This window comes from Canis aureus, chromosome 11, assembly GCF_053574225.1.
Source record: "Canis aureus isolate CA01 chromosome 11, VMU_Caureus_v.1.0, whole genome shotgun sequence".
NCBI classification, from domain to species: Eukaryota; Metazoa; Chordata; class Mammalia; order Carnivora; family Canidae; genus Canis; species Canis aureus.
The window spans coordinates 70,230,567-70,246,907 of record NC_135621.1 but is presented as its reverse complement, the minus strand read 5'-3'; the positions used below and the strand labels follow the sequence as shown (position 1 = coordinate 70,246,907).

The window sequence follows — 16,341 nt, the reverse complement described above, 5'->3', positions numbered from 1 at the left end:
TGGGTGGTTATTTTCTAGATATTTTACCTTCAAACCTAATCACTAAATATTTATATAAAATACATACACACACACACACACACACACACTCAATGTTCAGGACAAAAGAGAGATTAATAATAAGAAAAAATAGTTTATAGTTGCCTAGAAGGATATTTATATAGTAAAGATACAAAATATTTTGTTGCCATTTACATGTTATATTTTCTTCCATATACAGAACAGGAAAATAACTTTGGAAATACAAGCAGAATCAAAAGTCAAACTAGAGGCTTGGGGGAAATCATATAACACATGATAAGGGGATCATATCCATCAACTACAAGGGGTTGTTACAAAAAAACACTAAAAAAAAAAAAAAATCCTCCTCCCCAAAGTGGGCAATGAGCAAGTAAGTCACAGGGACATAGGTAAAAGGTCAAAACTTAAGAAAAACATGCAATATTACCAGTAAATCAAGGAGTGCAAATTAAAATGAGGTGCCAGTGTTTTAAAAAAAATCTACATTTAAAAGAAATGTCAATGCGTAATTTAGATGGTTGTTGGGAAATGTGCAATGCCAGTGGGAGTCTACAATGGTACAAACTTCCTTGAGAGTAATCTGACAATATATATATTTTAGAAATCTTTTTTTTAAATTTTTTTTAAAGATTTTATTTATTTATTCATGAGACACAGAGAGAGAGAGGCAGAGACACAGGCAGAGAGAGGAGAAGCAGGCTCCCTGCACGGAGCCCGATGCGGGACTCGATCCCAGGACTCCAGGATCACACCCTGAGCCAAAGACAGACGCTCAACCACTGAGCCACCCAGGCGTCCCTATTTTAGAAATCTTTAACATTTTTATATTCTTTGTTTCTATCATTTCAGTACAAAGAATGTATCTTTAAAAAAATTGGAGATTTGCACAAAGATGTGCAAAGACGTTTAATATACTATTGTCTGTAATAGGAAAAAACTGAAAACAACCCAATTCAAAATTAAGTCATGGGAGATTTGTTAAATAAATAATAGGATACATTAATATTATTAATGTATATATAATTGTTTATATAATGAATATATAAACATTAAAAATCATATTCTTTTTAAAAAGATTTTATTTATTTATTCATGAAAGACATGGGGGGGGGCAGAGACACAGGCAGAGGGAGAAGCAGGCTCCATGGTGGGAGCCCGACGTGGGACTCGATTCTGGGTCTCCAGGATCACGCCCTGGGCTGACAGCGGCGCTAAATCACTGAGCCACCGGGGCTGCCCAAAAAATCATATTCTTGAAGAATATTTACAGAGGTGGGAAACGTCACCAACCATTAAGTGAAAAAGTATGTTATAGAACAGTAGGTTCCAATTATGTAAATAATATATATAAATAGAAATATATATAAATTTTTTCCTGTGTATACATGTAAAAAGGATAGGCTATACGTCCAAATGTAAGCAATGATTATCTCTTGGTGGTATTATTACAGATGATTTTCCTTTCTTTGTACTTTTCTGTATTTAAAACATTTTCTGTAATAACCATCTTAATGAGCCAGTGGTTCCCCCCAAGAGTCCCTTAGAATTAAGCTATTCCATTTATGTCACTAAAGATTACCCAGTTCTCAGAGTCAGGAAAAAGGAGAGAAAAGGTGTTCAAAAGGGGAACATCCAGAGTAGTTGCCTCTAATGGAAACAAGGGATGTAAACGACCAGTTACTAATGCCTCATATTTAGCCGCAGTGGTCCCCACTCTCTCCCCATCTAGAAAATGCCATCCCAGCCTAGTTAGGGTTCAACCACAACTGAATGACAACGCGCGGTCATTGCATCGCCTGGTCATTCACTAGAGAAGTCAGTGGGGGCCTCTGAGGCCTGCCGTCTAAGGCCAGCGGATCCCCACTACCTGTGGGTTAGAAGCCGTAGAATTTCTCCTTTTCTAGGGGTTCGCTGGATTCTGAGCGCATCCCTTTCCCCATATCAGATGAGTTAAACTAACGAATGGCTACTGTAGGCCAAACCGATCTTCTTTTGCCAGTTTGTGCATTTCCATTCCTTTGGAAGTCACAGTCTACCGTGAAAATCCCCTGAGAAAAAAACCCCGACAATCAAAAGAACTAGATTCAATGTGTTGCATGCACAAGGTGCTGACCAGGAGGAAGGATGCTTATTTTTACATGGACCATAAAACTGGAAACTTGATCCTTTATTTATTAAAGATCTCTTAAGGGGACGCCTCGGTGGCTCAGCGGTTGAGTGTCTGCCTTCGGCCCAGGGTGAGACCCCGGGGTCCCTGCAGGAGCCTGCTTCTCCCTCTGCCTGTGTCTCTGCCTCTCTCTGTGTCTCTCATGAATAAATAAATAAAATCTTAAAAAAAAAATAAAGATCTCTCAAAAATCTTTGTAAGATGGCAGGATTAATACTTTATCCCCTATTACATTCTCTACATTTTAGAATTTCTCTACAGTGTACTGATTGCTACTTGAAATTTATATTAATGGTGAGGGTAAAATATGGAAGTTAAATTACAGTAAGAAAAAAATCATTAGTGAAAGCTAAATGAATTATTAATTCTATAGAGCCACTAATAATATTTTTATAAATTAAAATGTGTTGTTCGTTGCAATATGTTGTTTGATGCTGAAAAAACTAGATGAAGTATTTTATTTACTTATTAAAGATGTTATTTATTTACTTATTCATGAGAGACACACAGAGATGCAGAGGCACAGAAATGCTAAGGGCACATAATATAGTTTCAATTAGTTTGTTACATTTAGAATTTGCCTACCCTCATTATAAACAAATACTATGTTTGTGGTCAGTGATGAATAATTTCAGTTAAAGGATTTAGATGAGTGTTATCCAAGAGAACTTAGGTACGCAGTTACCCAGCATTTATAATGTAGCTTAATAAGAGAGAAGAACTGAATTCAAATTTTATTCACTTTTAATTAGTTTAAATTTAAACAGCCACAAGTGGCTGGTGGCTACCATATTAGACAGAGCAGACATAGACTTAAAACGAACTACCCAAAATTCATACAGAAATGGGCTGGAGCCAGAGGTGAGACTAAAACTAGGGTCTCGCTCTGGACTTCTTTGCTATCTCGTGTGTGGAGCACCTGGAGGTATTTGTGAGTGTGTAAGGATATAAATGCGTTAACAAGTACGAAAAATAGGTCTTCTCTAGTGTCGTAATACGACCGTTTCATAGTTAAATCCTATTTTTTGTTATGCTTGGGTAAATACTGTTCAGGTTAGTGCTTTATGGTAAATACTCTTAGTAAATGTATATACTGGGAATACTATCAAATCTGAAACACTCAGCCTTTGCTTGGTACTCACTTTTAAGTGCAAGAGAGCAAAGAGACAAATGAGACTTCCAACTCAGAAAAACTATTTCAAGACATAATCTAGGACATCTCGGTGGAAATGTCCAGGTGTATACCAGTTGTTCCGTTTGTCTTGGGCCTCTCGACACGCTGCGGGACCATCCTTTGCATCTTGACCTCCCCTCCTTCAGCTTCCTGGGCATCCTTGCTGGGTATCCCGCCCTGAGCCACGTTTATTTATTTATTTTTCTGTTACTTCTTTCTCCTTCCACCACTTAAGAGCAGATGCTACCTTTGGTCCTGTCTTTAGTCCTTTCTATTGCGTCTATGCTCTCTGATTTCTGTCCTTTATCTCATGTTTCAACATTTATCTTTATGCAGACAACTATCCAATTGTAAAGTACTTTTCACATGGAAAAATTATCAGCACAGGAAAAGAATTGCTCGTTACGTAAAGAGTGTTAACAGGCTGCCTCTAGAAGCACCGTGGAGTATTCCTCCAACACACAGATTTAGATGTGGATTCAAGAGGTTTAGGAACACATTTCAGGAAGACTTTTTTTCCCCCTTTTCTTTTTGGCCTAATATCTAATATAAAAATAACTTATACAACCAATTAATCACATAGTTTGGGGAACCTTGTCCAAATTTTAAAATATTTCTGATTTGTGTTTCATCTGGAAACTAAATGACAGAGTATTTTATTTTGAACAAATTCATTGTTAGGAGAATTAGAGAAGTTGCACACAATCCATAATTTAAAGTACTAATGCGGGGATCCCTGGGTGGCTCAGCGGTTTGGCGCCTGCATTCGGCCCAGGGTGTGATCCTGGAGACCTGGGATCGAGTCCTGCGTCGGGCTCCGTGCAGGGAGCCTGCTTCTCCCTCTGCCTGTGTCTCTGCCTCTCTCTCTCTCTCTGTGTCTCTCATGAATAAATAAAATCTTAAAAAAAAAAATAAAGTACTAATGCTTGAAAATGTTAAAATTCCATCCAGGAATTGGTAAACATTTTCCCCAAAGTCATTAATTCATTAAGCTGTATCTTTTTAAGAGCATTGTTTTTTCTACCATCATGTTTTTAATAGCAAATACACTGTTTCAGCTACATTATACTTTAATTTTTTAGGAAGATTTTATTTATTTATTCACGAGAGACATTATTATTCATGAGAGACACAGAGAGAGGCAGCGACAAAGGCAGAGGGAGCCCGATGTGGGACTCGATCCCAGGACCCAGGGATCACGCCCTGAGCCAAAGGCAGGCGCTCAAGCCCTCAGCCATCCGTGCGTCCCCCAGCTACATTATAATTTAAATAGGCTTTTGCAGAAAGGCCATTGTTTACAAAACTCTTTGTAAAATGGTTTCTATGGAGAAATGAGTTTCCAAGATGGAATTTAGAATCCTTGGCTCAACCCTCTGCTGCTTAGCAAGAAGGGAAGGACCCACTTCCCTGCCATCTAGGTGCTAGGAACCTCTCCTCGACCACACCCTGGGGCACGGGGTGGGGGTGGGGGGCTGGCATCTCTGTTCCTTCCTTGGTACAGACAAGGATCCTGGGAAGGAAGGCGATCTATTCCCCGTGCAACCTCATGCCCATCAAAAGCGAATTCTGTGGTGTGAAACCAGGTGGCGAAAAGGTACAAAACATTCTTAAATCCGGGATTCTTGAACTAGGACATAGATGTTTCATCTGGGAGGAGAGGTAGACATTTCCTTTAAATCTGCATTAACAATAAACAGGTACTGAAAAGGAAGGGACAGGACTTCCAGGTCGTTTCGGTCGGCTCTCCTTGTCAATTGGCGTTTTCTTCCTAGAAGAGGGTGCAGCCAACGGGGTTTCTAATTGACCTCAGCAGAATCACGAGTAGAAGCGTGAGCCCTGGGGTAATGCTGCACCGGAGTACCTTAAACAGCCTCAGGAGTGGTACTTTATTTCCTCTGCCACCCTTAAATCGTGTGTGTGAATAAGGGACAGTGACCAGTCCTTGAAGAATAAGGCAGATTTCTGGGTTTCACAACCATCTAGAGTCTCTAATACATAAGATTTCCTGTGACATTCCTAACTTCTTACCCGTAATTGTGGGGACACTGAAGCCCGAGGCTGCCTGCGGTCAAATAGGACCGTAAACATTAATTTCTTAAAAACTTTAACTTGCTCTCTGCTTACAGCTTAATTACTATCTTTGCATCTTTTCTTTTTTCTACTGCTAAATAAGAGAAACTTTGCATCTTTTCTTTTTTCTACTGCTAAATAAGAGAAAATTTGAAGATTCACTTTTGACCCATCTTGAGGCGGATTCCCATGTCTCTACTACCTTCTAACCTGCATCGCGGCCTCCTACTTGGACGCCTCCGCTGGGCTCTCTCATTAGCAACTCAGCACTCTTTTTTTTTTTCTTTAATATTTTATTTACTTATTCATGAGAGATAGAGAGGCAGAGACACAGGCAGAGGGAGAAGCAGGCCCCATGCAGGGAGGCCGACGTGGGACTCGATCCTGGGTCTCAGGCAGGTGCTCAACCGCTGAGCCAGCCAGGGATCCCACAACTCAGCCTTCTTAAATCCAAACTCCTCTTGCCCTACTCGGCACCCAAACTTTGGCTGATTGGTTTCTGTGAAGGACATCCTTATTTCCTGTCATCCGAACTGAACTTGGCCATCCTTCGCCTCTTCCTCCCTCCTTGTCCCCGGCATCCGCTATGCTGCATACTCAGGGCATCTCTGCTTCAGGTCTTTCCCCTTCCTTTCCTGGGCCATTAGTACTTCCCATTACCCCCTGCATGTCGGGATGTCATAAAGGTATCTCCCTCCAGCTTATGGGGCATAAGACTCCCCAAGTCACCTTTGGGTCGCTCAATTTTCTAGGAAGGCCCCCTTCTCACACAGGTCTTCGGTCTTGGGCTCACCTAGTTATCCACCGACGTGCAGACCTGCAGGGAGACTACTGGGCGCCCGCCCTCTCCCATACCAGGCTTCACACCAAAACTTAGTGGAAAGAGACAAAGGGAGTGACTGAGGTCATACTTCGTTTTTTTGAACCTTAGGGCGAAAACCCGCGAATTAAAAGGTGCATTTTAGGATTCAGAATAGACGACCCGGTGTCAGGGGCAGAGATGCAACCTGCTGCAGGCCTGTATCTTGTGCGGTGTAGACAAGGCTGAGAGTGTGGGTGGTGCCCCCGGGTGTAGACCGGGACCGCGCAGACCTTGTGTCTCGCTGTGTCAGGGGCCGAGGCTCGCGACCTCTCACGGTGCCTCACTTCCCAACCTCGGACTCACCTGCACAGCACACACCTGCTGGGCGCCCGTGGTCTAAACTGGCTCAAAATCGCCAACGAGACCGCGGGTTACTCTAAACCTACTGCATCCCACAGAAGTCAAATCCTTTCCCGGTACTTAATCCCTCAAAGGGATCATTCGACTTTCACGGAGGACGTCCCAGGGCCCTGCACACGGGGCGGGGGATTTTTTTTTTTTTTTTAAGATTTTATTTTATTTATTCAGAGAGAGATAGAGTGAGAGAGAGGCAGAGACCCAGGCAGAGGGAGAAGCAGGCTCCATGCAGGGAGCCCGACGTGGGACTCGATCCCGGGTCTCCAGGGTCACGCCCTGGGCTGCAGGCGGCTGCACCACCCGGGCTGCCCAAGGGTGGGGGAATCTTTTTTATGTACTGCTTAAAGAAAAGAAAAGAAAAAACAAAGAGGGTGTGTCTTAATTTTAGGATAAAGTCATCAAAAATAGCACACGGGACACGCAGCTTAGCTCGGGAGCCTCTCCCTGTTTTAGGGCTCACCGGGGTCTAAACAGCAACGTATGCAGGGAGGGAGCTCGGAGGGAGCAGCGCGGCCCCCTCGGCCTTTCCCGGATGGATGCGCGGGAGGCGGCGGCAGGTCAGCTCAGGGGCGGGACGCGGGGGTCGGGGTGGGCGTGGGACGGACCTGCCCTAGGGCAGGTGACCCCCGCGGCCGAGCAGGACTCTCAGGTGGGGGCCACTCGCCCAGGGCCTTTAACAGCCTCCGGAGGATTCGCCCACGGGGGCGTCCCCACACTCCCCACACCTGCCCGGGCCGCGTCTCACACGTGATCCCCGAGTTAGCAAGACTTCGAAGAGGAGCGAGTGGTCACAGCAGATGCACACGGTCGTCCCCACCATCCCGGGCGGTGCCCTCGGATGGCGCCGCTCCCCGTGCCCGTCCCCTCCCCCCCCGCCCCTCCGCCTCGCTCCCCTCCCTCCCAGCGCCCCCTCCCCTCTCCTCCTCCCCTCTCCTCCTCCCCCTCCACGTCCCTCTCCTCTCCCCTCCCCGCCCCCGGTCCTCCCCTCCCCGCCCGCCCCGTCCTCCCCATCCTTCCCTCCACCCCAACTCCCCCGTCCCCTCCCCCCCGCCCCTCCCCTCCTCCCCCTCCCCGCCCCCGGTCCTCCCCTCCCCGCCCGCCCCGTCCTCCCCATCCTTCCCTCCACCCCAACTCCCCCGTCCCCTCCCCCACGTCCCTCTCCTCCCCCCGGGCTCTTCCGCCCTCCGTTTCCCTTTACGGGCTCTGCTTCCCGGGCAGGGAACCGCCCCCCTCCGGGACCCGCGAGACTCCCCAATAGAAGGGGCGGCCCGGAGGGAGCGCCCCGACCCCCGCCCTGCAGCTCCCAGCGGGCACGGGCGCCCCCGCTGCACCTCGGCCGAGCCCCCGGCGCCGGCACGCCCCTCGGTTCCCGCTTCTGCCGCAGCGCCCGGGCGGCCCCGACACCTTCCGCCCGCCCCGCCCCCCGCCGCCGCCGCCGCCCGGGCTCGCGCGCCCCTCGCGCCCCTCGCGCTTCCTCCGCCCGCCCCAGCCTCCCCCACCCGCCCGCCTCCAGCCACGTGACAGGAAGGGCTCCGCCGCGCGACGTCACGACGTCCCCGCCGTCCGCCCCCGCCCCCCCGCGCGGCGCACGCAGACGGCGGGGGGACGGCGGGGGGGGGACGTGCTCGCGCGCCCCGCGCTCCCCACCCCGGGCCGCGCGCGGGTTCCCGGATGTGCGCCGCGCCGAAGCCCCGCCCCCGCCGCCCCGCGGCGCCCCGCTGGCCCCGCCCTCCGCCGCCCTCCCCCGCGCTCGTGCTGGAGGTTGCGGGTCAGCGCGAGCCTCCGCAGAGTCGGTCGCGGCCCCGCCTGAGCGCTCGGCTGCAGCCCCCGAGCCGCCCGCGCCGCCCGCCCGCCCGCCCGCTCCTCGGCTCGGGACCCGCTCCCCGCCCCCGCCCCCGCCCCCGCCGCGCGGGCCCCGAGGGCCGCCGCCCCTCCCCCACCCCGCGGGCCCCGAGGGCCGCCGCCGCCGCCGCCTGCGGGAGCCCTTCCGAGCGCCGCCGCCTCCCGCTCCCGCCGCGCGAGCCGCCAACCGCCGAGCAACATGGTGAGCGCCCGCCGCCCCCTCCCCTCCCCTCCCCTCCCCCCCTCCGCTGGCGGGGCCGCCGGGGCCGGGGCCGGGGCGCAGAGGGGCTGCCGGACGGGCCTCCGGTCCCCCGCCCCGGGCCGCCCCCGCCTCCACGTGGACCCTCCGGTCCTCCCCCGCCCCCGCCCCCGGGCTCGCTCCTCCGAGGCAGGCCTCGTCCGGGCCCCGGGCAGCTGCGGACGCGCTCGGGGGCCTTTATGTAAGCCCCGCCGCCTCCCGCCGCCTCCCGCCGCCTCCCCGTGCCGGGCCCCCGCCTCGTCCCCCGGGCCCCGCGGCCGCGGCTGCAGCGTCGGGCTCCCCCCCCCCCCCCCCCCGCGGAGGTGCCCGGGTCGGCGGCCCCGGCTCTCGGCGCGTGCCCGCCGCCCCGGCCTCCCCTGCCCGCCCGCCGTCCTCTGCCTGTGTCTCCCGAGCTGCTTGTTGGAATCATGGCGACTTAAATTTGTCTTTCCTTCCCCTGCGTTAATCCCCAGGTAGGAGTCCGCGCCGTGGTGCTGGGAGCAGACGCTAGGGTGTGTCCCCGCCCCGGCCCCGCGCCCCGCAGCCCGCGCCGCCGGGCCCGGCCGCCTCCCCTCCCCGGCCCCTTCCCCTCCCCTCCCCGGAGCCCCGGGGGTGCGCCGTGACCCGGGCGCCGGCCCTTCCCCTGGCCCCGAGGTGTAGACGGCGGCTCGCGGCTGGGCTGGCGCCTCGCGTTCGGCTCCGCCCGGCCGTGGCCCTCGGTGTTCCAGGACCGAGCGGCGCGCGGGCTGTGAGCTTCGCCCGCGGGGGTCCCGGGGAAGGGGCTGCGGAGGACTCGGGAGTTGGGGTGGGGAGGAAGCCTGGCCCAGCTCGGGACCTGCCCCCCCAGATAGGGAGCCCGCAGGCCCAGCTCAGGACCTGCCCCCAAGTTGGGGAGCTCCCAGGCCCAGCTCGGGGACCTGCCCCCCAAGTTAGGGAGCTCCTAGGCCTAGCTCGGGGATCTGCCCCCCCAAGTTAGGGAGCTCCCAAGCCCAGCTCAGGGACCTGCCCCCAAGTTAGGGAGCTCCCAGGCCCAGCTCAGGACTTGCCCCAAGTTAGGGAGCCCGCAGGCCCAGCTCAGGGACCTGCCCCCAAGTTAGGGAGCTCACAGGCCCAGCTCGGGACCTGCCCCCAAGTTAGGGAGCTCACAGGCCCAGCTCGGGACTTGCCCCAAGTTAGGGAGCCCGCAGGCCCAGCTCAGGGACCTGCCCCCTAACTTAGGGAGCTTGCCGGCCCAGCTCAGGGACCTGCCTCCCAACTTAGGGAGCTCGCAGGCCCAGCTCAGGGACCTGCCCCCAAGTTAGGGAGCTCACAGGCCCAGCTCGGGACCTGCCCCCCCAGATAGGGAGCCCGCAGGCCCAGCTCGGGACTTGCCCCCCAAGTTAGGGAGCCCGCAGGCCCAGTTCGGGGACCTGCCCCCCAAGTTAGGGAGCTCCCAGGCCTAGCTCGGGGACCTGCCCCCCCAAGTTAGGGAGCTCCCAGGCCCAGCTCAGGGACCTGCCCCCAAGTTAGGGAGCTCCCAGGCCCAGCTCAGGACTTGCCCCCAAGTTAGGGAGCTCACAGGCCCAGCTCGGGACTTGCCCCCAAGTTAGGGAGCCCGCAGGCCCAGCTCAGGGACCTGCCCCCTAACTTAGGGAGCTTGCCGGCCCAGCTCAGGGACCTGCCTCCCAACTTAGGAAGCTCGCAGGCCCAGCTCAGGGACCTGCCCCCAAGTTAGGGAGCCCGCAGGCCCAGCTCGGGGACCTGCCCCCAACTTAGGGAGCTCCCAGGCCCAGCTCGGGGACCTGCCCCCAAGTTAGGGAGCTCCCAGGCCCAGCTTGGGACTTGCCCCCCAAGTTAGGGAGCTCGCAGGCCCAGCTCGGGGACCTGCCCCCAAGTTAGGGAGCTCACAGGCCCAGCTCGGGACCTGCCCCCAACTTAGGGAGCCTGCAGGCCCAGCTCAGGGACCTGCCTCCCAACTTAGGGAGCCCGCAGGCCCAGCTCAGGGACTTGCCCCCAAGTTAGGGAGCTCGCAGGCCCAGCTCGGGGACCTGCCCCCCAAGTTAGGGAGCTCTCAGGCCCAGCTCGGGGACTTGCCCCCAAGTTAGGGAGCTCGCAGGCCCAGCTCGGGGACCTGCCCCCCAAGTTAGGGAAGCCGCCGGCCTAGCTCTCAGACATGCCCCCCCAGATAAGGAGCCCAGGTGTCTGCAGGCTGCTGCAGAAACCGGCTTAGATCGCGGCTGTCTGTGCTGCTGTCTTTTTTTGTTGACATAGATTTTTTTGCAGTTAGGAGTTGCACCTGAGAGCTCTAAAGCCCCCTCAGCTTTGCGCAGTGGCAGTATCGTAGCCAATGAGGTTTATCCGAGGCGCGATTATTGCTAATTAAAGCCCCCTCCTCACCCATGGATTTTCCTTGAAGGTCAGGATCTTGAAGATCTTTGGCCATGGCTGCTAGTGTTTTTGCAGCATTTGTAAACAATACATTGTGAGCAATAAAGACCCAGCTACAAAAGATCCAGCCTTTTGTGGCATATGGATTATATATCAGAATGAGCTGGTTTCCTTCTCTGTGTGTGTTGGTTTGTTTCCTGTGCTGTGTCCCCTCTTTGACTCCCCCCCCCCCCCCCTTTTTGACCCAACACATTGGATTTGGGAAATACTTTCTCAGCTCTTAATTTTAACTTCCTGGTACTCAGTGTTTCCTTATCTTGAAAAAAGTGTTTTAAGATTTATCTTAGCGGTATTGTTTTTTTTTCTCCCCCCCAGGTCATTATTTCCTTCATACCAGTTTTCAGTATTTTCTGATTTTTTCTGGGTTCTTGCTTCTGCGATGGTCTCAGTACCATTTTGGACCTAACGGATTTGTTGTGACAGTAATTTCCCAACTTTAGAATGATTTTGGTCTGTTGAACGCAACACTGGTTTGAAAGTATCGAGACCATATCTATAGCTCAACTCTGCTATGTGGGATATTAATTAGCTCAAATAATTTGGGCTTTGGAGTGATCTAGTTCATTTTTCTAGTTAAGTGAGTATAGAATTCTGAAAATTTTCATTCCCTTTGGAAAGTTTTATTACAACTGAGTATCATGGACGTATTTACAATTTTGTCAGTGGGTTTTAATTTATGAATAAACTAAGAATATCGCTGATTAATTCAAGTAAGGAGAAAGTAAAAAGATGGGATTGAACCTATCAACAATCTTTTCTGACAGGTATTTATTTTAGTTGCTACGTAAGAGTAGTTTATTTCTTTTTTTTCCTGAGAGTTAAGTCTTTTCCTCCTTTCACCTCTTTTTGAATTTTAAACTGCTGAGCATTCAGGTGGGATGAAGATTTTACATATAACATACACGTACCACAGCTGAGTCCTGAGCTTCTAGGAATTCTCCTTAAACCACTAACGGTCAGTTGTCTCTGATGAAATAGTGTATATTTGCTGAAATAAAAAAAATATATGCCTTCACAATTTTTTTCTCTAGGTGGGCATCTGTATTTTAGAGTACTTCAGTATATCAGTGTTACTGATATGCAGAAAAAATAAAATGATGAAACAAAAATCACACCTCTAGGTGTGTGTGTGATTGAAAAGTCTCTTGAGTGATTTTTGGAGGAGTAAATTTTGTAGGGGCATTTTTAGAAACTTTTCATGTATCAGAGATAGTTTTTTTTTTTTTTTTCAAAGATAGTTTTTACCACGTACTTAAGATAACAAAAATAGGATTTTATTTTGGATGCATATATGAATACTGTGCATAAGTAATTGGCTTTTTTAAAAAAATTGTTCCTTAGGAAAACCCTTAATTTTAAAAATGATCTTTTTATGTCCTTGTGTTTTTAAGCTTTGTGTTAAAATTATCTCCATAATCTATAAATAGATCTTAAAACATTTATTGCTGTCGTCAATACCTACTCTTAGAGTTGCACCCAACATATTTTAGTTTAGATTCTGTGACAAAGGCTATATAGCAACAACAAAGCAAGCAACTTGCTTTATGGCCAGCAGAATTAAAATTCACATTAGTCATCATGAGAAAATTTCTCTGCTCATTATGTCCCAAAATGGATGAGAAAATTACAAAAGCGTAGATTGCAAGGTGGAGAAGCTAAGGGTCAGTCAACAAAGCAGGGCAAGGACCCGGTAACCGTGGGTAGATGAGGCATCTGTCATAGGTGGTAAGGCAAGGACCAGTACAAGGGAGCGGAAGGAGGTCCTCTTGGGCCAGGAGGATTAAGTAAGTCAGACCGGGGCCCAGAGTCTGGTCAAGCAACAGGGATTCATTCGTATCACAAATACTTGTAGATTTTGTCTGCTGTTCACTGGTTACTGTGCTTCGGTGTTGAGGGTATTAAAATGATTAAAGCAGGTTTCCACCTTCATTTAAGGCTAGAACATTAGACAAATGCCAATAGGTATAAAGAAAAGTTAATGTGAGTTATCCTATGAATAATTCACACAAAGTCTGATAGAAAGTGAGGAAAGAGAAGGTTAGTTTCATCTGGGATTAGGGAAAGTTTGATGAAGGAGCCGACAATTGAATTGGGTTTAAAAAGGTTATTAGAATTGCAGAAGGCAGAGTTGGAGCATCTAGGAAAAGATGACTTTTTAAATCCTGGAGATAGGAAGAGAAAACATTTGGAGCACTAATAACTTGGACCAGCAGAGTCAGCGCCATTTGGGGACTCGTTGGGTCCCACCCTGGACCAGCTGAATTCAGAACTCTAGGGAGGGGGGCAAGCAGTCTAGGTTTTTTAGCTTTTCCCCCTAATTCTGATATGTGCTGAATTTTGAGAGCCACTATTTAGAGAGTATCAAGGAATGGATTTTTTAAAATTTTAGTTGGAATATCTGTTAGCGCACCTCACACTATACAAGCAGGAGACATTTGTAATTTCCAAGGAACTTAATCAAGTGGAGTAAACAAGACAATTATGCATTGTGACGGGTGTTGAACAGTACGTGGCAGGCAAGAGTTGCCCGGTGCCTGGCTGGTTCAGTCAGTGGAGCATGCGGCTCGATCTTGGGGCTCTGGGTTCAAGCCCCAGGTTGGGTGTAGAGATTACTTAAAAATCTTAAAAAAAAAACAAAAATTACATGTCAGAGGAGAGGCTTAATCTGAACTGTGGTGAGGATGGGGCAGGGAGAAGAATGCCACTCAGAGAAAGCTTCCTGAAGAGATGGTGTCTGAGCTGAGTCTTAAAAGGAGGAGTATTTAGCCAGTGAGACCGTGGTCTAGATCGAGAGCTTTAGTTTATGACCGTAGAGGCATGAGACATGAGACGCACAAGGCAGTTTAGCATGGCTGGAGGTAGCGGGGTAGGGTGGAAAGGAGATGGGGGTGGTCAGGTAGACGGGTTTGCATGTCATATGGAGGACGTAACATTTTTTTTCCCTCCTGAAGCCAGTGGGAAACCATTATTTTTAAGCAGAAGAATGACATTGTCTTAATGACTTTTGTAGAGAGATCAGTCTGGTGGCCATGTGGATTATAAAATATAATAAATGAATAGAGGTGTGGGGACCGATGAAGAAATTGTCACAGTAATTCATGTGAGAAATAAGGACTTGAAAGACTAGTAACGGTGCAAATGGAGAGGAGACACTAAGTATGAGACGCATTTTGGGAGGTAGAGGAATAGGACTGGGGATCCCTGGGTGGCGCAGCGGTTTGGCGCCTGCCTTTGGCCCAGGGCGCGATCCTGGAGACCCGGGATCGAATCCCACATCGGGCTTCCGATGCATGGAGCCTGCTTCTCTCTCTGTCTGTGTCTCTGCCCTTCTCTTTCTCTCTCTGTGACTATCATGAATAAATAAATAAAATCTTAAAAAAAAAAAAAAAAAAAAGGACTGATGATGACTGTTGGATTGTAGGGAAGAAAAAGGGGTGTACCCTTTCAAGGGTGTGGTTTCTGATTTGGGTGACCGGACAGAAGGTAGTACCATCCATTCAGCAAATGTTTACTGAGCACCTGCTGGGGTAAGATTCAGTTCTAGGGATAGAAGAAATGTCCTCTCCTCAAGAAACTCCAGTTTGCCGGGATGACTGTTCCCTTTAGCTTTCTCTTATCATCTGAATATTAATGCTTGGAATGCTGTGTCGCAAGATTCCGTATGTTCAGTAAGATAGAGCGCTGTGAAATACTAAAGCTGCTTGCTGCATAGATTCCATGGCCTAGGGTAGAGGAGACCGGATGGCGTGAAGGGAGCAAAGGTAACGCGTTAGGGCAGTGATCCTCAGTATGCGGGTCCTGAACGGGCTGCATCAGCATCATCTGGGACTGTTTCGGAGTTGCACATCCTCTGCCTAGGCGGTATAGGAAAAGGAGATAGGAGGGAGTGATGTTGATTTCTATTTTGGACATGTTGAATTTAAAGTAGTTGTGGGGGGGCAGCCGGGTGAGTGGCTCAGCGGTTTAGCACTGCCTTCAGCCCAGGCTGTGGCCCCGGGGTCCTGGGATCGGGCTCCTCGCAGGGAGCCTGCTTCTCCTTCTGCCTGTGTCTCTGCCTCTCTTTCTCTGTGTCTCATGAATAAATAAATAAAATCTTTTAAAAAAAAAAGTAGTTGTGGGTCGGGGGCACCTAGACGGCTCAGTTGGTTAAGCATCTGCCTTTGGCTCAGGTTGTGATGCCACCCATGGTCCTGGGGTGGAGCCCTGAGTGGGGCTCCCTGCTCGTGGGGAGCTGTTTCTCCCTCTCCCTATCCCTCTCCTCCCCCTTCTCCCTGCTCATGTGCACTTATTTCACCCAGTTTCCTGGCTCACTCTTTTTCTCTCAAATAAAATCTTTTTAAGTAGTTACGGGTCATCTAGGTGGAAATGGCCAAAAGGTAAACTGGCTATCTGGAGCTCAGAAGAGAAATCTGGACTAGGGTTGAAGATTTGAGCATTGTCTGTGCAGATCTGTTAGGAAGTCGTTGAAACCAGGAAACTGGGTGAAATCCTGTGGAGAAAGAATATAAAATGAGAAGAGAAGAGGGCAAACCCTAAACCCTTCACTTAGGTAGGTAGAGGATGAGGAATCTGTTTTATTCTCAGAATAAATTGAGAATAAATTGCCAGAGAGGGTTGGGAAGTTAGAGTGATGTCACATCTGAAGGAGTCAGCAGGGCCTAGATACTGCAGAGCTCAGGAAAGAGAAGAACTTGAAAGTATCTTAGAGGCATCAAGGAGAGGTCTGGTGACCCTGGCAAGACTACAAGAAAACACCATTTTGTGCCGGTAGCAAGGAAAGCCAGGATGCAGGGAGTTGAGGAATAAATGGGTGGCCAGACATTGAGTATAGACTCCTCTTTAAAGCTTTGACTAGAAAGAGACAAGATAAAAAGCTACAGAGTTTAGGTTTGAGGAAGGATTTATTTTGGGCTAAAAGAAATCGCCTGGAAAGAGAGTGTGGTTGAGGATTCAAAGGGAAAAGATGGAATTATTAATAGTTCGAGGTTCCCCAAGGGGGTAGGAGGAAATATGACTCTTCTTAGGCAGTAAGATTTTTTTTTTCATCCGTTAACATGAGAGGGAAGGAGATAAAAATGAAGACTGTTATACAGGTCATAATCTTTAAGACAGTAACTTCAGTTAAATCCTAGGTAATGAAAATAAGATTGCAAGGGGATGTAAACTCAGAATGCAGAGGCCTT

The 16,341-nt window shown here is 49.9% G+C and overlaps 1 protein-coding gene and 1 pseudogene across 3 annotated transcripts in view; both read left to right on the top strand.

Moving 5' to 3' along the window:
• The first annotated feature begins 4,816 nt into the window (after positions 1-4,816).
• The window catches only part of PPP3R1 (protein phosphatase 3 regulatory subunit B, alpha), a 66,872-nt gene continuing 55,347 nt past the window's right edge, over positions 4,817-16,341 (top strand). The window contains exon 1 of one of the 3 annotated variants that reach the window (XM_077915678.1): positions 4,817-4,956. In XM_077915678.1, the coding sequence (XP_077771804.1) occupies positions 4,909-4,956 (48 nt within the window). In that variant the 5' untranslated portion in view covers positions 4,817-4,908. Of the gene's footprint in view, positions 4,957-7,095; positions 7,209-8,480; positions 8,696-16,341 lie in introns of those variants that run through there. The other 2 variants (XM_077915679.1, XM_077915680.1) reach the window with 2 other exon arrangements.
• Positions 11,029-11,139, top strand: LOC144324437 (U4 spliceosomal RNA; annotated as a pseudogene).